This window comes from Podarcis bocagei (genome assembly GCF_964188305.1).
Source record: "Podarcis bocagei genome assembly, chromosome: 5".
Taxonomy (NCBI): Eukaryota; Metazoa; Chordata; class Lepidosauria; order Squamata; family Lacertidae; genus Podarcis; species Podarcis bocagei.
Window position 1 is genome coordinate 51,721,038 of NC_138129.1, and position 21,342 is coordinate 51,742,379.

Below are 21,342 nucleotides of genomic sequence, written 5' to 3' on the forward strand. Positions count from 1 at the left end.
ACCTTGGGTTACATACGCTTCAGGTTACAGACTCCGCTAACCCAGAAATAGTACCTCGGGTTAAGAACTTTACTTCAGGATGAGAACAGAAATCGTGCAGCGGCGCAGCAGCAGGCGGCCCCATTAGCTAAAGTGGTGCTTCAGGTTAAGAACAGTTTCTGGTTAAGAACAGACCTCCAGAACGAATTAAGTTCTTAACCCGAGGTACCACTGTATACACACACACACACACACACACACACACCAGTTGCAGGGGACAATAGTAGGAAATAGATGTCTACCATAAATGATACCTGCTGTCCTATATGTCAACTAAGTGCTCCTATGTTTGGGGTCAGGAAGAGGTGAGAGGTACAGAACAAACAGCTTTATTTGCTTGGTCTTTGGCAAGCAGAAGGGCAGTCTATAACCTCTACTAGGAATATCTTCGATTGAAACAACCACTGTTTTGAGTGTAAGGGAAAAGGTCATTCTAGGAGGCAGCAGGGCTTGGGGGCAAGAAAATGGACCCATATCTTCTCTCCAAGCCTGTGAAAGAGACATCCAGTGTACAGTGAAGTGAGAAGGAGGTGTTGGTCACTATCTTGGGTGCCAAGGTTGATACAGAGAAAGAGGAAAAGAGGTGATGCACTTTGCACCTGCAGGCACCGGTAGCAAGTTTCAACTGGTAACAGGTGAGGTCTACAACTTTGTTTTTTTTTTAAAAAAAGGTAAAAGCTGTACAGCAGCAGGCAGAAAAAGAGATTTAGTGTTTCCAGAAAGCCGCAGAAACTATTAAGCTCTACCTGCTGACTTCTGCCTGCTTGCCTTTTCACCCTTTCCGTGAAAAGCCGACCCCGTTGTAGTAGTGCCTATGGAGGTCATGGGAGAAGGCTGGGTCCGGGTGGGGAGACCGTATTATGTCTGCGAGGGAAGGGCTCTAGCCACGGGCAACTCGGTCGGGTACCTGGCGGGGCGTTGAGCAGGACCAGCTCCAGCCTGGCCTTGTCTGCCGCCTCCCGCAGCTCCTCGGCGCTGCAAGCGTAAGGGGCGCCCAACTCCGCCGCTCGGAAGCCGGCCTGCGCAGCCGCCTCTATGCGCTGCGGCAGCGTCGGCTTCTCCTGGAAGAGCCACGCCAGGTTGGCAGCGAAGCGCAGCGGAGCCATGGCGGACAGCGCAGCGCCTGTGACACCCAGCAAAGGCCGCGAGAGGAGGGGCGGAGGCGGCGCCCACGCCCCCGGCCGGCAGGGGAGGTGTCCGGGCAACAAGCCCTTGGCGCCCGCTGCGCGCTGCTGCTCCGCCTCCGAGGAAAGAGGCGCCGCAGCAGGAGGAGAGCTGGAGCGCGGACGCTCGCGCCGCGTGTGAAACAGGCGCAGGGGCCTGCGGGTCGCAGACTTGCCGCGAGGGGGCGTTCGCGGGCTCTGCGCCGGCTCTCTTGCCCCTCCACCCACCCTGTTTGCATTCTGGTGTGTCCGGAGAACACGTGTCGCATCGCTCGGCTTCTCTCGACCAGACCGGGGACGGGACGGGACACATATTTTTTCATATTGTATAAAAACACCTCCTTTGGCACTTCATTTCCTCTGTCCATACACCAATGTGCACCTCCTTTACTGGAGGCCTACCCTAGATTGCATTACCCCTAGATTCTCACCCTGCTGCTGCCCTAGGAATACTGTATATGTTCATCATTCCCAGTTTCTGAAGACTTCCCACATGGATGATACTGTTTCCCAAGAATGCATGTTCTTAGGTTCCACCTGCTCTGTCCTGGCTGGTTCTCCAGGAGCAACATGAGAAGGATGTCACAAAGGCCTATCCAGCCCAGCATCTTGCTTTTCCACAATGGTCCACCAAATGCATTATGACAAGTCCATAAGAACAACATGGGCACAACAGTCCCCTCCTGCTGTCGTTCTCTGGCAACTGTTATTTAGAGGCATGGTGCCTCTGATCCTGATGCATATAACCATTGCAACTCCTAATCATTTATGGCTTTGTTCTCCGTTAATTTGCTTAATCCCCTTTTAAATCCATCTAATACCTGTATAGTTCTTCTCCTTGCTCAGAAGGTCAACCAATACATGCTTTCCGGCCACAGCTTGCGCAGGAAGGAAAGACACAGCAAGACAGGTGGAGCCACGGAGCTCAAGCAACCAAGCCAAGCCAGGCCCCACAAGGGAAGGGAAAAGGCAGATCCTTGCCAGAAACTGCTACCCCACAACCCTGCCCTTGACTCCCTTAGGTCTTTTCCCAAATAATGATTCCAAGTCAAGGACATCTCAGTCACATGGATCTAGAGACTGAACTTAAGTGGGGGTTTTTTGCTCAATACCCTGCAAGAAGATTATACACACCCTCCTAACCATGCACTTTGCAATTCTTAGCTGCTCTGCGGCACTGCTGTGACCAGCCTCTGCTTTGCATTTTGCACACGGCTCCTCTGTGGCCCGATGCATGCTGTTTGTTTGCTTTGAAGTGATGTATAATCTGCGCTGATAATTAAAGAACGTCATTCCAGGGTTAGTATTTATTGATACCAATTTAACTCGCCTCATACATCAAACACCAACCATCCATTGAAATCCCTGGTGAATTTCTGCATCCCAGAGACCTTGTTTTCATTACCCAGAACTGACAGGAATGACTTTTGGGGCACTGGTTCTTCTGCTTTGCCTGAGGCTTTGTATAGGCCACCTTTTTCGTCCTTCAGCACAGACAGAAGCAATTGCTGCTGTTCTGGATTAAATGGGGTCTGCAGTAGGGCAGTGTGATGCTTGTTTATATTATTATTATTATTATTGCTACATACTATATGTGAGCAAGTCTCTCGGGGTACAGGTTCAGGGCTCTGGAAATTTGGGATGCATTGTATTAGGGAACAAGTTCAGTTTTTCTAGACTGAATATTTAGTGTAACTAATGTTTGCTGAATCAAGCTCCTGATAGACATAGAGGAGACAGGGACTGTTTCAGTCTCATGATAGTCCAAATCACAACCCAGGGGATTTGTGGCACCAGCATAAAATGGCCGTCTAAGCATGGAATTGCCCAAAGACCACACAAATCCTACACACACCTTTGCACCTCTTTCTCCTCTCCTCTTTCTGTTCATCTTCTGCTTCTGATTTAACACTTATTCAGGCAACTAGCAGAACTGGAACCCGTCAAAAGAACATAAGGAAAGCCTGCTGGTTCTAGTCTAGCATCCTGTTTTCACAGTGGCCAACCAGATGCCTGTGGGGGAAACTGCAAGCAGGATCCGAGTGCAAGAGCCCTCTCAGTAGCTCTGTCATGTCACTGCACCGCTGCAACTGCAGCTGCCTGGGGCTGATGGGAGCTGTAATCCCAAACATCTGGATGGCACTATGTCATCAAAAGCTGGTCTATAAGGCAAGGCTGTTGGCTCTCTTTACATAAACCAAATCCCCCTCCTTTCCTCTAGAATCAGAAGAATAATTTAACACATGAAAAAGCCCTGCTAGATCAAAGCAAAGGTCCATCTGGTCCGGCATCCTGTTTCTCACAGTGTCCAGCTAAATGTCTTCAGGAACCTCACAGGTGGAGCATAAGGAGCCCCCCCCCCTTGTTGTCATCCCCCCCCCTCAGCATCTGATACTCGGAAGCAGGCAGATTCCGAATAGAACTCCTAATAAAAAATAGCTTTATTTAATTCCTGCCCCTCCCAATACATATTTGAGATCATACACGTCTTTTGCAGGGACGCGGACTTAGAAAAAATATTGGGGGGCCCCGGGAAAGCTCATGAATAATAAATAAGCTCATGAATATGCAAATAAAGTGGCTCCGGCCCTAAATAGGGCAAGCCACGCCCCCCAGCCAGCCGATTGGCTGGCTGGGAGGTGTGGCCAGTCGGGATTCCCCTGTTCTCGCGGGATTTCCGGCCGGGGCTCTCCGATTAGGGCGCGCGGCTGGCTGGCTGGTGAAGGAGCAGGTGGGGAGGAGGAGGCGGGGGACGGCGGCGGCGCTCTGCTGGAAGGGCGCCCGCCCGAGATTATTGGGGGGGCTGAGCCCCCCCAAAAAATTTTTTGAGGGGGCTCGAGCCCCCTCAAGCCCCATGGAGTCGGCGCCTATGGTCTTTTGTACCATGCTGTAAACATTTTGGCCTCTTTCACGTCACCTTGCACAGAGCGCCCTCTGGAACGTGTTTCTGAGCATTTTACCCAAGCCACCTCACTTTAAGCAACCTCTCTTTATACAGTTGACAACTTTGTCAGATACTAGTTCTACGCACCAATTCACTGGCTTTCCTCTTAACTTCTATATATATATGTATTATTAATCTCCACCTGCCTTATGTTTTTTGGGGTTCACTGAGTGAACTTGACGGTGTGAGACATGTAATTATTAAGTGATTTTCCATTTCAGAGACATCATTTCACAGTTTTGCACATTCATTTCATACATCAGATCATATAAAGCATCACATGTTCTTGAAACTTCATATGCACAACAGTCACTTTCTATAACCTGAGGCAGGGAATAACCCAGGGTGTTGCTTCAAGCAGGTATTTTGAATTTTTTTGTGAATATCTAGAACAGTATTATGTCACCAAAAAGGGCTATAAATAAGGAAGATGCAGTTTATCTAGGCTTCAGCACATAAATCACAGAGAAGGCTACAGAAGGAACTGGTTTACTGGTGAAGAGTCTCCAGCTGTTCAGAATAAGCTGCAAACAACACTTATGCATACACAGTGTTGTGTGTGTGTGTTTGCTTTCCTTTGTTTCATTAATTAACCATACAGGAAGCCTTTATGGCTTAGGTCGGCAACTGGCAGCACCCAAGCTCAGTTCAGCTCCTGGACAATTGCCAGTTGGCCCATAGACCCATTTCCTCCCTGTTGTTATTCCTTCCCTCTCACTTGGCAGTCTGCTTGCTTGCCTGCTGCTGCTGCTGCTGCTGCTGCTGCTACAGCAGCCAAGTTAAAAGCCCGCTCCCAGCATGTGGCAAACAAAAGGAAGGAGAAAAGCAGGAGAACACAGCAACCATCCATGAAGTTGTCCATTAATTCTGCATTATCCAGAGACAACTCGTGTGTGTGTGTGTGTGTGTGTGTGTGTGTGTTTGTGTGTGTGTGTCCGTCCCCATGTGGTTAATGGTTAACAGTGACTCAGGCAGTTTCCATACCTTCACCTTCTAGCCTTTTGGAGTAAGCTTTCTGCCATCATGGAGGATGTAAGCTAGCAGTCCATCCAACCACAAGGGAGAAGGAAAGGCAGAATAAAAGGTGGGGGCATTTTCTATCCAAGGAAAGCATGCTCTGTCTGCAAGTAAAAGCTTCCTTAGCTAACAGGATTGAGGCCCAGAACTTGCCCCCAGCCATTCCTATCTGCTAATTAAGGCACTGACTTCTGCCATATGGCTAGTCTGTTTTCTGTGCATTTTTTGTTTCTCCAGTGCCCTCGGGGAATAAGGACTTTAAATTACACCCTGGGCTTGCCCTCCTTTTCATTGGACATTGTTTTCTCTTAGCCTGAGCTGAGTAAGCATTGGCAAACAAGCAATCAGCCGTTCTGCTGTTTGTGTTACCCTCAGAGAGGTTAAAGCAATTTCCTTCTTGACTTAGGGAGGTTCATTACAACATTGTATGAGGACCCCTGCAGTGATGGGATAACTGCTGTATAATTATGTAACTACCGTAAAAGCTTTGCTGAGATTAGAATATATTGTTTGAACTGATTTAGTGCACCGGCTATGTTGCTTTCAGCACCACAAAAGGTTGTCCCATTGTTCTCTGATATTAGGCGAAAGCTTGCAAGCTTGTCAATTTACTGCCAATGAAATAACTCAGAAGCTGTAACAGGAAAGTGTTCCTTAAAATACACTCCAAGGAGGAATGCAACAGCCAGAGAGAAAACGAGATGAAATGCTGGGCCACTAAATGAGATAATACTGTTTAAAAGAAGCAAAAGGCCAAGTGGAGGCCACGGGGTGAAGGACTGCAATTTAGAGGAAATGCACAGTAAAAATATACAGAAATCCAGAGAGGCTAAAGAACTATGAAAAACAATATCTAAATGCACCTGGAGTTAATAAGGAGCTTTTTTTTTTTTTTTTTGCAACAAGAGAAGGAGGCTTGTTTTCTCCAGATGTCATTGTTGACTAACTCCTTGGCTGCTTTCCCTCAGGCTGGTAGGTGGAAAGGCATAGCACAGCCTCCCCAAAGACCCACTGGTGCCAGTGAGAGCTCCCCATCTCCATGCCAAGGCTAACAGAGGTATAGGGAGAGGGTGATCTTCTTGGAAATCACAGCTGAGGAAAGGGTTAAACCTCACCACCACCTGTGGTGTGGCCCCAGCAAAATTACTAAATTTAAAAATCAACCTGGCATGCTTTCCAATGGTGCACTTGACATCCTGTCTAGTTGACCGTAAGCATTTGGTCCTGCTACAAGTGGACACCCCAGGCTATCTGCTGCCATTGTCTTGGCCACACCCACTGCTGGTGTGCAGTCCCACCTCCCAGGAATGGCCAAGAGGCAGGGCAGCCCTCAAGCCCATCCTCATACGGATAGACCTGTTAGGAACATTTGCAGAATTTTGCCTCACTGTAGAGTGCGGGAATAGATCTGCTCCCCAGGGGAGCTGCAATTCAGGGCACCAGGTTGGCAAAGGCTAGGATAGATGGCCTTTGGTTTCTTCCAAGCCCTGTATTTCTTTCTGTGCGAGGGGCACCTGCCCACAAACCCTCCACAGTGGTTTGATTTTAAATACAGCAGGCTCTGCTTCCTTGCTGTCGCCCATTCAAGCCAATCTTCTGGAAGGAAATGAAAAGGGCCTAAGGCTGTACTCATTAGTGGGGCTAGACCACCTCGGCTGCCCCCTGGCACTAATTATACCACTGTGTACTAGGAGATGCTGCAGCTCAGCCGTACCCATCAGAGATGCGGAGGGTGAGAAGCACCGAAACAGTCCAGCTCTCTCTTCTCCTGCTCATTACAGTAACACTGGCATGACAGCCAAGCGGGGAGGGGGTGGAGACAGCACAGCGCTCAACTGGGTCTCCAGGGCACCTGGCTAATCCATGGCATCTAGTTCTGTCTTTAGTAATAGGCAGCAGCCCATAAATGCCAGCTCTCCAATTAGTCCTGGCCCCTGGCCCCATCACTAAGGAGGATCTCCTTCAAACCGGTACGGGACAAACAAACAAAATCATTTGGCTCAGAGGGAGAAAATCTCACAGAGCAGATGAGAGAGAACCCAGGGCTGCTTTGTTGGGGATGACAAAACGGGATGGGAATCCCCCCTTCATATGTTCCTGAGCTCTGCAGAGGTTGAGAGCAAAGCCCCAAGTTCCTCTAGCCCCAGCCCCCAAGGGTTGCTTTTCATGTTACTTCTGAAGATGCAGCTGTGCTTCCCTGAGCAAATGTCTGCAGATGGGTGCAAAGGTTATGCAGTACAGTATCTGAGTCTTAGTTAAGACCTGTGAAGGGCAAGACTCTGCCAGTTGTCCTGCATTTTGCAGATGTGGCTTCTCAGGTAGCTGTGGGCATGTCTTGGGTTTCTCAGTTGAGTGAAGCAGCACTACTGCAGCAGCACCACAGTAAGACCACCACTAGCAACTGGGAACACCTGGAAGTCTTGGGAAAATGTCTCACTGGGTAAAGGGACCCCACCCTCTTTGAACTGCACTTAAGCCAGGCTGGTGTGGCCCCCTTGGAGGACACTAGCAGCTGGGAAGGTGAGGTAAGATTGCAAGATTAAGCAAACCATCTAAGAAATTAACTTTTTGTGTTTAGAAAAGTGATGGGAAATACATGAACGAACAAGTAACGGGAAAGGCATATGAATGATCTGCATGTAAATCAGGATGAATGCTTACTGCCATGAAACTGCTCCGCAAACAAATTGGAAGAAACATTCAATAACGACCAGATAGAAGCTAACCTCCGCATAACCTTTTGCACAAGCAAATCAGGATGGATGTTCAGTAAACAGGTCGTCAGAAGGAGACTTTAGAGGGTGGAGCTAAGAAGAAAGGTATCGAAACCAGTGGCGTAGCGTGGGTTGTCAGCACCCGGGGCAAGGCAAGTAATTTGCGCCCCCTAACCCATGGATTTGCGCCCCGTAACCCGTGGATTTGCGCCCCCTAACCCTAACCCCCAGATGTTGCGCCCGGTGCGGCCGGCCCCCCCTGCACCCCCCACGCTACGCCACTGATCGAAACAGGAAGAAGCAAGAAGGCAAGAGTTAGACTTGGGAGGCATTGGATTCAGAAACAAGGCGAAAATGAAGAAAAACAGGGTAACAAACCTAGTGGTTTGGTGGGAAAGTTGGGTAAAGAAGGGAGTGAGTCAGCCAAGGGCCAGGAAGGTCAAAAACATGGAGGAAGGAGCTGGATATTGTTTTTGTGGAGATGTTAAGGAAGGTAGGAGAGGATAAATGCATTGGGAGGACATTCTTTCCTCCCATTCATCTCATCCTACCAGGTGCTTAAGAAGGTTGAGGATTGTGTGCAGCCTTGGACTTGCCTGAAGAATGTATGCTGTGTTGAGCATTGGTGGGCCCACTGACTGACCTCTGAGCTTCAGTGAGTGCCCCTTTGGCAACTGCTAGAACTAGCCAAACTTCAGGTGACGTGAACTAAGTAGGACAAGTGGGCAGACCCAAGTTTTCAGTGCAGCCTATATTTTATTATAAGCAAAGGAGTTTGTCCCATGTGGGGTACTGGAGGAGTGAATCACATTGCAAGGAATTGCATTTCCACAAAAAGTGGCCAGGTGTTAGCCAGATGTATCCAAAGAGGTGTATTAATTAGTTTCCTGGGGAGCTAGTCCATAACAGCTCATTAATGGAGAAAGTGTTTGCTCTTTTCAGTTAGACACTGCATATTTTATCGTAAATGAAGTGTCTCAGATGACACAGAAGTAAAATAACTAAATTTGCCCAGATGCACAAACACACACAAACTAATGTCTGTTGATATGTAACTAAGCAAGTTCTGGGGCTGCATAGATAGCTGTAGATCATCTTTCATCAAACATTTTCCTATACTGATATTAACCCCAGTGGCTGGGGTGAGGTGAGGTGAGGCGAGGATTGTAATTTTAAAATGTCCTGTTCCTTTGAAATGGCACATTTAAAAAGTCAAACACTAGAAGTGAAACACTCCCCCTCCTTCACATAAATGTCAATGCCCGCATTGGAAAATATAGCATTAGATCTAGCCCTAATGCCATTTGTGTTGAACAAGGTTATGTACTGATGCAAATATGCTTTGTCACTTCAGATAAATGGTAGCCTAATCAGAAATAATGTGAAATATGTGACACAATGCATTGAAGAGTAGGCCTGCAAATTGCAGTGATGACCTAAGAAAAGGAGGATCTTGTGTCAAACAGTGTTAAGCCCTAGATCCCTTCATGCTCAGAAATTAGGACTTCCCATTCAGAGCTCCTGTTCTGCAAAGGCAGAGCAACAGAAGCAAGTGGCTGTGCCCTGAACTCCAAAAGGAAAAGAAAGATGCGTGGCTTGAAGATCTTGCAGATGTGATTCTAGGGAAAGTTTCTGTTGTATGGTCACTGGTGTGTGTGTGTGTCTAAGAGATAGCATGGCTGGCTACCTCTGATGTCATGTTGCCTTAATCAACCTCAAGGTAAACAGTGCTGGGTTGGAAATCACAATCATGCAGTCTGATGTCCTCCAATGTATCAGGATGTGAAAGCCATGTCTGGCTTTGATGGTACAAGGAGCATCTCATTAAAATTGTGAGACCTTTTCTCTAACCCTCACCAAATTTCTCTGGCTAATAAATGGACCTTGAAAAGCAATATTGTCAGCAGTAGAAGCTAATGTTCAGAATGAGAATCTTTCAGGACCAAGCCAAAGGAATCACCTCTCTCCATTTTTCACTAAAGGATCCTCACTGGATGAAGAGAACTCTATCACTATAAAATAATTAGGGGGGGGGGGTCAGTGGGGATTTAAAAGAGCTTGGATAAACTGTCCAGCCACACTATCCTTCCTCCTTTTAAACCAAAATGACTTTATTCCTCCTCTCAGAAAAAGAAAATCTGCTCAAGCCTTGCTTTCTGCTTTTGAACTTGGACTGAAGCCCATGACCGACCTTCATGATCCCAATGGCCTCTTCTGCTGCATAAGCAGTTTTCTACAGGTGAGTGACTTGGGTCAATGTGTGCAAGGGGATTAAAAAACAAGAGCCAGTGGGCTATCCATTAAAGAGCTGCAACTCAATTAAGGCTATTGATTAATCAATGAGCGCAAGCATGACTCCACTCCTCAGCAATAACAAAAATCTTGGCTAGTGATGGACAGCTGCAAATTATAGAAAGAGGAGCTGGTTTTCAGGGCAGACCATGAATGGTGGTAAAGGGGGTCTGCTGAAGATCACCAAGGGTCTAGTTAGCCAGACATGAGCTTGTCAGGCCTACTACTACTGACGCCAATGATTCTCACTTCCCTTTTATTCCAAAACAATTACAACTTTTCAGATTGTTGCCTGGGATGAAGAGCTAGAAATGCAACCTTTTCCTCAACTCTGTGAAGAGTAAAGTTGCCAGATGCAGAACCTGAACTGGTTCAGGTATCTGCATAGGCAAAGCATACATTTAAAAAATAATAATAATGTGGTTTTTAAGAATTACTCAGGTCCAGTCTTTTGCATTACAGCCTTGTAGTAACAAGGGAAACCAGAGCTATTGGAATTTCCCATTTACTGCTTTAAAATATTGGAACCCTCCAGCAAGCTTGGTCGCTAAGGAGATCTACAGGTTTCAGGCTGCAGGTTCATTGATATATGGTCATCCATGCAAATCCACACCTTCAATGGCATATTTATTCTATGGTGATGGGTTTTCCTCAGGCTCTGGATTGTGTTGAGTTTTGGCAGGATGATAGATACACATCAGGCAGAAGAGAATCCATTGCAATTCCACCCCCCACCCCCCAAATTCAGTGTTGGGCTGTACTTTTCTTTCCGTAGTTTGATAGGTGAAAACAAGCAAATTCACAAGCAGAGCTAACTATGCTGTCATCAGGTCAATGAGCAATCTGGTGCAATGTTTTGTCAAAAGTATTTTTTAGAATTTGTGCTTAGAAATCCTCACCTGCTTACAACTCAGTAAGCACATTCTCACATTTGGATGTTTTGTATTGTCACCATTTTATTGTCATGCAACAGCTCATTCCCAAACCACGAAAGTATTCAGATATGCAAAATTCAGTACTCAAGGACAAAATTGTCATTAGGTCCTGTTCCTGAATATAATGGCCTGCAACTTGCCAACTGGAACAGTGCAGTAGCCCACAGGTTCTCTCAGTGTTATTTATATTAGGTTTGTTTATATTTATAGGCCACTTTTCTATGCAAAGGACCTTGAAGCGGCTTACAACAGCCATGTAGTTCACAATAAGCACATCACAAAACACTGATTACAATATGATGCAACCAATCATGAAACAAGACTAAAAACTAAAAAGAGCAATCACTAGGTAAATTCAGCAGACCTCAGAAGATCAGAAGACATGATGGAACAGACAGAGTTTTACTGATTATCTAAAAATGTCAGCCAGCAAAACAGTAAACCAAACCCATAATGAGAGAACAGATACTGTGCTTATTGAATAGGTACAATGTTCAATACATAGAGCTGGAGGGTGTTTTGCTGTTCCAGTGCACAACATGCAACTCTGTTCTACAAACTCTAGCCACTTCAAAGCAAACACTGAGTGCAGTGGTAGAACGACATTTTGCTTTGCATATTGTAGGTCCCAGGTTCAATCCCTGATATCTCCAGGTAGTGCTGGAAAAGACTCCTACCTGCAGCCCTGAGGAGCTGCTGAACTGGGTGGGCCAATATTATGTCTTAGTACAAAGCAGCTTCCTATGTTCCAAGGGATCTCCAGGGAGTCAGTGTGGTGTAGTGGTTAAGAGCGGTATAGTCTCGTAATCTGGGGAGCCGGGTTCGCGTCTCCGCTCCTCCACATGCAGCTGCTGGGTGACCTTGGGCTAGTCACACTTCTCTGAAGTCTCTCAGCCCCACTCACCTCACAGATTGTTTGTTGTGGGGGAGGAAGGGAAAGGAGAATGTTAGCCGCTTTGAGACTCCTTCGGGTAGTGATAAAGCAGGATATCAAATCCAAACTCCTCCTCCTCCTCTTCTTCTTCTCCTCTAAGCATTTACCATCTCAGCCCAGTATGCATCTGCCCAAAGAGTGCCCTAAACTTTGTTCTTGTGCTGGTGGTGTGAACTGGATGTGTGTGTGTGTGAATAAGCTGTAAATGGAATTGAATGAACCCTTGAAATCTCTTAATTGGAGATTCCAGGATCTCCCTTATCCTGTTCCTTCAATGAGGGGCTGGTTTCTGCCAATCCTCATCCCTCCATCCCTTCCCTGAAGATTCAGATCTGCTGCATGAGTTCTTATCCCCAGCGCCGGATTATATGGTTAAATCGGCTGCAAAAACAAAAATGCAAGACTTTGTGCTAGCAAATGTCGGGCAGAAATATTAAAGGAAGATGTCAATTTAGCCCATTAGTGTTCCAAGCCATGGACACTGTCCCTGATCTTTAGAGCTTATACCTCAATCCTTGGCAGGCAGCGATGATGAGTCCTGGGCCTGGAGAGTACGTGTACAGAATTATCCTAACCAGGTTTATTTGGAAGCAAGTCTCATTAATTTCAATTTGCATCCAGTTTCAAGTAATTATGTTTAGGATTGCAGCCCAAGTCTGACTGGTGATTTAGAAATGAAGCCTCTCCAGAGCTGCAAGAGCGTGACTGTCAATAGCATGCAAACCTCTGACCAAGAAGTCAAGGGAAGAAGGGATTGCCAAAGGCAATGTCCACTTGCACCCTTAAATACCAGAGATAGGTTGAAGCCACTCTGCTTCCCACCCTGTTCCTCCACTGTTCCTCCTGCTGACCATCCTCTTCCTCCCGATCACAAGTTCAGATTGTGTGTGAAATGCGAACATTGCGTGAGATTGGCTTAAGTAGCAAATTTGGGGCTTTGTTTCTTTACCATCTGGTACCTGGGCCTGACAGTTCATCTGCCACAGTTCCCCTGCTACTACTGTGGGCACCTGTTACTGTAAATCATTCCTGGACCTCTTAAATGCTGAAATTCTCACCCTTCCAGAGGGAGTCTAGAGGCTGGATGGTTTTAATAGGACTCAGAAATAACCATGTCATTGAGCCCAAGCAGATGCCCAGCAGTAGACTCCAGCCAACCAATCGCCTGATGTAGTTAGGCACCCTTAAGTCAATTTGAATCAATGGACTTTGTCACATCTACACAGGACAAGGCAGCAAAAGCTGGAGGTGAGAACAGGAAATCCATGATCTTTAGCTGAAGGAGAAAAGTCCATCAGCCCAAGTGTGGCTGTGAGCCAGGAAGGCATCTGGAATTCTTCCTGGAGAGAATGGCTAGACTCCCTTGCTGTAGCCCTTGCTTTTGCCTATCTAGCCATTTAATTTTTTAGTCCAAAGGCTCCCTGGCCTAAGGAATGCTGTGAAGCAGGGAAAGCGCTACGGACAGATCAAAAGGCCACTTCAGTATCACTACTTTTTATTAGCTCAGTGGCGCTTTCTTATTCCAGCTTATTCTGCTCTCCTTAACAGGACTAATAAAAAGATGCCATGCACTCGCAAGGTGCCCAGGGCTTGTAGTCGGTCCTTGGGATTACGAACCTCGGCTTGGGAGAGGACAGAGGAGATAACTGAATGCCCAGTCTAGCCCCTGCGGCAAAGGCAAAGCCATCGTCTGCTTTGCTTTTGCGTCTAATATCCTGGCAAAAGGGATGAAGGACTCTGCAGGGAGATCAATCTTGTGGCCCTCAGTTTATTAGCTCGCTCTTATCTCTGGCTATATTTCAAAACACAGCTTTGATCATTTTCGTCTTTCTTTTTCTCTCTTTCATGCAACGTGATTTAATTTAAATAGACTTTTCTGTGGGCATGAGCTGCACATTCAGTGAAGAGTTGATTCCAGCACAGCAGTGAAAGAGGCCAGTGGAGAGTATTTGTAACTGGGTGCAGAGCCCTGCAAGGTTAAGGAAGAAAGAGGGTAGAACAAAGTGGCAGGCCGTCTCTGGCTTAACCCACAGCTGGGCATCTGCAGGACGGCTGCTGATTATCCAGCAGTGCTCAAAAAACGTGTAAGAAGTCTGGACAGTCTGTTTCTCTGATGGATTATTTCTAGCAGAGAAATAGCAAGGGAGAGGGGGTATTAACCCTTTGCTTGACCTGCCACTTTTCTGCTGCAGCAGCTCTACCACCCCAAACAGCAGGGATCAAGTGTTTAGGGTGTGCTTAGGCATTCTCACCAAGACCAGGTGTGAGTTTCTGTTTGAAAATTATCAGACGTCCAGAGTTTGATACTGGAAGGAAGGGGACCTGGCAAAGCAGACAGAGAATGCTTTGTGTACTGGATGGTGCTGTGTTCTTCAGGAACAGAGAAAGTATTTCTGTCCAGGTGAGATCCCTCACCTTACCGCCTATCTCCCAATGAGGGTGGCCAAGAGCTGTAGCTGATGGAAACAAGTCAGATGGACTGATAGCAAAGACCAAAGGCAAAGTACAAACCACCTTAATCCAGTTGTTTGTGGTGGTGATCAAAGCAGACTTGACAGATACCTGAACCTGTCCATCTCTGGAAACTGTAAGGCAGCAACAGGCCTCCTTACTGTGGGCAGCAGAGGGAAATTTGCTAGGGACAGTCTGTCCAGCTCTCCAGCCTACTCAAAGTGGTGGTGGTGAATCACCAGTCTGTGGGCCTGATGCTGCTCATCAAGCCTTTCCCATCACCCCTGACCTGTAACCAGTGGCCACTGGAAAAACAAAAACTAAGTGCTACTAGGAACTCTCTCTCATTACAGCAGATAGGAACACCCAGGAAACAAAGGAACATTCAGTGAAGAGGGAAAAGGTGCTAACATTCCAGTGACTTATTTAACTACTAAAAGTAGCAGGTGCTTGTGATGTCAGCACTATGAACCCACACATACTAAAAAAGTGGCTCTTTCTTCAGTTTCACCTAGATAAAGCAGCAAATGTGCTATGCTCTGGACTTCAGGGATGTAGCTCAGAAGGTCGCAGCTTCAGTCCCCAGCATCTCCAACTAGAGTTGGGAAAGACTCATCTCTAAAATCCTGGGGGACTGCATCCAGTTAGTGTAGACTGTGATAGCCAACATGGTGCCCTCTAAATGTTGTGGACTACAACACCCATCATCCATGGCAATTGTCCATGCTGGACAGGGTGATGTGAACTGTAGTCCATAGCATCTGGAAGGCATCAGGTTGGCTACTACTGGTGTACACAATACGGAGCTAGATGGACAAATGGTTTGCCTTGGTATAAGGAAGCTTCCTAGGAATACCTTGGGATTTGTAATAAATATTTAGGACTTGTTGATTCAGTAATGTAAGGGCCCTGTTCAGCTAATGCACATTCCCTTGAAAGATCCCTTGAAATAATCACCAGAGAAGTTGACATGTGTTCCTTTAATAAGGAAGGCATGGTACAAATTGGGATACATTAAAAGAGAAGCAATATTTGTTCCAAATAAAATAAAAAATAAACGGAACTTGACAGTTTCTTAAAAACAGTGCACTGTAAGCAGAATCATTAACTAAGAATAATGTTTAGGATTCAGATTCCATCGGTATATCACCACCCCCATCCGATTCACTACAACTGTAGACACTATAGACAATCATTAACAAGAGTTCACCACTTCATAAATCAGCTGTTTGAGCCCATGCAGACCAAACTTCCTTGGGGTGAATAAGGGGGGCTTTGGGTAGGTTGTCTGTGCCACCTTGCCGAGTAATAAGAAGGATTTTACCACACATCAGATACAAACATATGCTTTTCCTCAGAGGCCTGCTGTTGAGAAATCCGGTGGAGGTATCTAGACTAGATTTGGCCAAGTTGCTTGAAAAAGTTTGGCAAACCGCCTACCTCCTTGACCTTTGCCCATCTTGGCTTCTTAGAGCTAGTCACAGGGGGTTGACTGGGTGGGTTCAGTGATTAGGACTTCCCTGGAGAAGGGGGAGATACCATCTGCCTTGATGGAGACAGTGGTGCACCCCCACCTTGGACCCAGAAGTGTTAAACAACTATCGCCCACTGGCAAACATCCCCTTTTGGGGCAAGGTGGTTATTTGGATGGCATGCTTGGAGGAAGTTAATTATTTGGATGCATTTCAGTCTGGCATCAGGCCTGGTCATGGCACTGAAACTGCCTTGGTTGCCCTAGTTGACACCATTTATTGGGAGAGAGATGGCGAGGAGTGCGGCCCTCATCATCCTTCTGGATTTTTCCAGCAGCTTTTGATATTGTTGACCACAGAATCCTTCTGGAGCATCTCAAGGAGGTGGGGGAAAGTGTGCTCCAGTAGTTCCTCTCCTACTTCAAGGGCCATTTCGAGCAAGCATTGAGAAAGTGGTGTCGCACAAGGTTCTATCTTGTCCCCCATGCTATTTAACATCTATGTGAAGCCTCTGGCAGCTGTCATAGGGAGATTTGGAATGAAGTGCCACCAATAGGCAGGTGACACTCAGCTCTGTTTCTCTATTCTGTCTGAATCAGGAAATGCAGTTGAGGTGTTAGAACCAGTGCTCAAGGGCTGTGATGCATTGGATGTGGCCCAATAAACTGAATCTGAATCCTGAAATGAATGTCTTATGTGACCAGGAGGTGAGGAAATGGCCTGCCCTGGACAAGATTGCGCTGCCCTGGAAGGAGCAGGTCTGCAGCTTGTGGATGCTCCTGGAAGCAACACTGTCACTGGTGACTCAAGTGATCTCAGTGGTTAGGAGTGCCTTTTTCTAGTTACGGTTGCTTCATCACCTGCGGCCCCTGTTGGACAGAGATAACTTAGCCACTGTGCTCCATGCGCTAGTAACTTCCAGATTGAATTATTGTAATGCACTCTACACAGGGCTGCCCCTGAAGATGACTTGGAACAACGTTTGGTCCAAAATGCAGCTGCCAGATTATTGGCTGGGGTTTCCTTCTGAGCACATATAACCCCCTGGTTTTAAAACAGCATCACTGGCTGCCCGTTCCTTTCAAGACCCAACCCAAGGTGCTGTACACAAAAGAATGGAAACATTCCCCTTCATCTCAGCATAATCCACCATTGTTCTGACCCATCAATTCTAGCACAGCAGTTTCCTCTACACCTTTCTCAAAAGGATTCTTCATGCTTCCTGGGTTGCCCTTTAGCACATCGGTTTCTCTATTCATTACCCAAATCCCTGAACATTTTCAAATCCAAATCTGTTGACATAACACAGAGTATACAGCTGTGCACCAGCAAAGGGATTGTCATAACTGAGTATCTATCTGGCAGGAGTTGGCATCACTGGGCATATGCTGCAGCCCACACTACACCAGGAGGTGCATTGCCACCTCCCACAGCCTCCTGGCCCTGCTTCTTTTTCCCTAGCTCCCTATTCTCCTTCAAACATGCAAACAGTAACAAGACTGAGGAACTGGAGCAGCACACTCCCCTTGCCGCCTTCTCTCCCTCTGTGTGGTTGTGCAGACGGGACCCAGAGGGAGAGAGAAAGCAAATATGCAGTGGTTTAGAGAGCGCCTCCCACTGAAGGTACTCCAAAACCTAGAGCCAGCACTAATATCTGCCTACGGATTATTTTATTTTATTTTGGTCTATATCTAGCACTGGGAACTGTTTTTTTTTTTCTTGGCACGCCAGATCTATGTCTGCCCTACCCTTTGAAGGCCAAATTCAATAAGTGGATGGAACTGCCTACATGTCAGTCACCTAGCATCCCAATGACATCAGGTGGTGAGCCTCTTTGAAGATGCACTCCCAGCACACCTTCAAAGTGGCTAGCTCCAGAAGCATGCAGCACTTTGCACTGAGACTGCTGCTAAAACAGAGGAGGTCCCCCCCCCCCATTTCAGCAGTGGTTCCCTTTTCCTGCTCCAGTAAAGAAACAATCAGGAACTCACTTTAAGCTCCCAGTTGCTCCTTTGATGCTACACCAGTGCCTGCCCCCACACCTGGCACCACATATGATGTTAAATGTAGGGCAGGTGGCCGTGGTTGTCAGAAGCAGCCTGGCAGGCAGGCCGAATTGGGACCCCTGCTGGACCAAAATTGGACCACCAGCTGGAGGCTCCCCACCCCAGCCTATACTAATTGCCCTATTCAATCAATTACATATAACTAAATTGGGGACATACATAGTATCTTTTGCAGATATTTATTGGATAAAATAGTTGCTCTCAGTAAAACATTCCAAACACATACTTTACATTTCAAGCCACACTGCTTGAATCAAGAAGTACACAGAGATTGTTTGAAACAATGCTGCCAGCAATGAAACTCTTCCATAAGGGAGAGTTCCAATTAATATTTGATTTTTAAAATCCACATGTTTAAACTGTGGTTAATGCATTTGATTAATCATGCCAATTAATGGAATAATGCTTTCAGCTCTGCTTTCAAGTTTTCCTTTCCTTTCCTTTTTTTTAATGACACTAGAAAGACAACTTCTCACCAACCGCATTTGTAATTGAAAATTACTTATCTGTAGTTTATGATGTGGCTCTCCTGTCATCAGTGTTTCACATTTGACTGCTTCAATGAACTTTAATTTTATTATAGCAGACTGCTTTAAAAGAAAGAAAAATAAAAATAGTAGTTGAATGTGTAGAACAAGTAGTACTTGAATGCATCTATTTAAATATATGCAAATCTGCCTTTTATTCAGAAAATGCTGTTGACCTTGATGTTCCAGTGAAAGGAGTGTGAGTGGGGTACAGGGAATGCCCCCTTAGTTACAATTATTTCACTTGAAGCTTTTGTGGTAACTGGAAGGTGTAACCGATTCTCACCGTCTGCAATGGCACAGGGCAAAGCGAGGAACAAGTAGCCAGAGCAGATGATCTTCCACTCCTTCCTGTAAGCACATTTTCCCTGTCCTCTTTTCCACTCTAGTTGGAAGAGCTCAAAATAGCTTTGGCATATGTGTGAAGACTTCACAAGCAGCGCTGCCTGAAAGAGACCAGTTGGCTAGTACAGCCAATGTTTGTGATTCACTTCAACGCAAGAAGGAGCCAGCACCACCATGTGTGTGCATAAACAGGAGAAGCTCAGAGTGGGACAAGTCTGGCAAGTGTACTGAACATCTCCTGGCTTTAAGAATGGGCAAACCAAGCATGTGCTCACATTACATGGGGGAGAAATGCCACAACACCAGGGGGAATGCCCACCATATACAACATGTGTTCAGCATAGGAGGAAAAGGGAGAAACACTCAGCTAGAAAATATATAAAACACACACACATAAGCCTCCCTGGAAACTCCACCAGTTGGGCACTATGCCAACAACAATATCAACATACCACTCATGCATGAAGGTAGCCAATTAACTCATGATGATAAAGACATGCCCCCAGTACATTTCCTGCATTGCCCCAGACACACAACACACACAACAAGAGCCTTATTCAGCCTGACCATGGGACGGCTATAGGCTTGCCCCTGCAAACCAGGTACACCTGGAACTGCATGCACAATAGGTGTTTGTAATGGACTGACAGAGAAGAGGAAGCAATGCCGCCTGGGTGCTCAGCCAGTACTCATGCCCAGGATGGAGAGGAGGAGACTACAGTGACAGAGGATACTTCCACCTTAAAAGTTGAAGTGAAACACTGTGCACACAGCGGAGGTTTGTTCTGCTTCTGTAATCCTGCACAGCAAAGGTGTTGAAGAGTGGCCAAGCACTGACAAGGATAGTTCCCTATCACCCAAAAAACCCACCCTGTCTGCAAAACATGGGGCCAGAGATACAGCCCCATGCTGTGTACCCCGTCATTTGAATTATGGTCTGCCCATGTGAGGATGCTGTGCTGTGACTGGTAGTTGAGTTACACACCATACCCTAACTTTTTTGTGGTGGCTTGATGGTGGGGGCAGTCATCCATATAGGATGGCTGTTTTTCTTTTTTCAAAAAGAATTCCCATTGAAGTCAGCGAGAGAGGAATTTCAGCTCAAGGGTTGGGTAGAGTTTATTTTTCTTTTCTTTTTAAAATTCTCCTTGCTCAGTGATTTGGTCTATTATGTACTCAAATTGCATGGTTATATTACCAAGTCCCCTTTTGCTTTGCGGTGTACTTGTCTGCATATTAAGAAAGAGGTTTCACTTGATAGCATGGGTCTTCATTTCTTATCCCTTCACAAAGAAGTTGATTAAACGCACCGCTCTGCTTCAGAGCCCCTGTGTTAGAAATATCCTCAATAATGACAGGCACATCCTTTTTCTGTTTCCCAGCTGTCAGTTCATCCTCACTGAGAATGTACAGAGAGCAAATTTCACTGTCAACAGGATCATAGCCAGGGACTGAAGAGGGACATAGGACCTCTGTGTGCTGCTTCTCCTCTCTCCTGACCACGTCCCATTCATGACTCTTCTCCCTTTCAGCTGTTCCTTTGCTGGTGTAAGGGCTCCTCTGGCATATCTGAGGTGTTCTGCTAGTATATCTTGTTTTGTGTTAAAAAGGGTTAATTCAATAAGGGACACTGCACTCCTTAGAAAACTGAGCCTGATATTGTTAACCACGCAGGGATGATTTCATGGGAAGCAATTCATAAACCAGTAAATTATTTGTGTTTTCCAATCCCTCATGATTAACCCAGTTAAATTGTTAATCCTAGTCTGCCTCCCATGGCATGCATCACTCAATCTGGTGTTTAAAGACTTGAACTCCCATCAGCCCCAGCCAACATGGCTAATGGCCAGAGATGGTACAAAACATCAGGAGGACACAAAGTTGGGAAAGGATGGTTTGCACCCAACTACCTGTAAGAAGCAGATCCATTCTGCTGCTCTTCTGTCAAACTATGAGATTTCTGTGGCGAGGTGGCCTGCAATCCCTGAGCTAAACAGGAGAGGGCAGTCTTCGCACACAGTGAGGCAGTTGATAAGCAGAGTGGGTCAGTGGGGAGCAGGTGCTTCTCTCATTCCCTAGGTGACACTACTGGAGACTAGATTATCTTCCTCGAAATGCTTTCACTACTGCTGGGACCTGGAGCCTTTCTGGCCTCCTTGCATGCAGAATGTCCTGGGTTCAATCCTGGGATGTCCAAGTAGGGCTAGGAATGCCCCCTGTCTGAAACTCTGGACAGCCACTGCTGAAGTCATTGTGGACAATACTGCGCGAGATGTTCTGACTCAGCTTCCAGCTCCATCCATTGCTCAGGACTCGTGAAAATCTGCCCGCTCCAGGCCTTGCTAATAAATGGGAGCATCAAAAGACTGACAGCTTCTCCTTGTAGTCAGCTCCAGAAATAAACACCAGTAATTACCAAGTACTAGAAATCACTTGATCAGTC

The 21,342-nt window shown here is 46.5% G+C and overlaps 1 protein-coding gene and 1 long non-coding RNA gene across 4 annotated transcripts in view; one reads left to right on the plus strand and one right to left on the minus strand.

The window, feature by feature from the left end:
• The window catches only part of HYI (hydroxypyruvate isomerase (putative)), a 150,363-nt gene that overhangs the window by 4,541 nt on the left and 124,480 nt on the right, over positions 1-21,342 (minus strand). Inside the window, exon 1 of one of the 3 annotated variants that reach the window (XM_081195252.1) lies at positions 947-1,224. The exons of 1 other annotated variant lie outside the window; for it this stretch is intronic. In XM_081195252.1, the coding sequence (XP_081051378.1) occupies positions 947-1,145 (199 nt within the window). In that variant the 5' untranslated portion in view covers positions 1,146-1,224. Of the gene's footprint in view, positions 1-785; positions 880-946; positions 1,225-21,342 lie in introns of those variants that run through there. One more of the 3 variants, XM_081195253.1, reaches the window with a different exon arrangement.
• On the plus strand, positions 24-20,317 carry LOC308587584. The gene is made up of 3 exons (XR_014008475.1): positions 24-674; positions 10,005-10,116; positions 20,282-20,317. It is a non-coding gene; the product is annotated as an uncharacterized lncRNA (long non-coding RNA).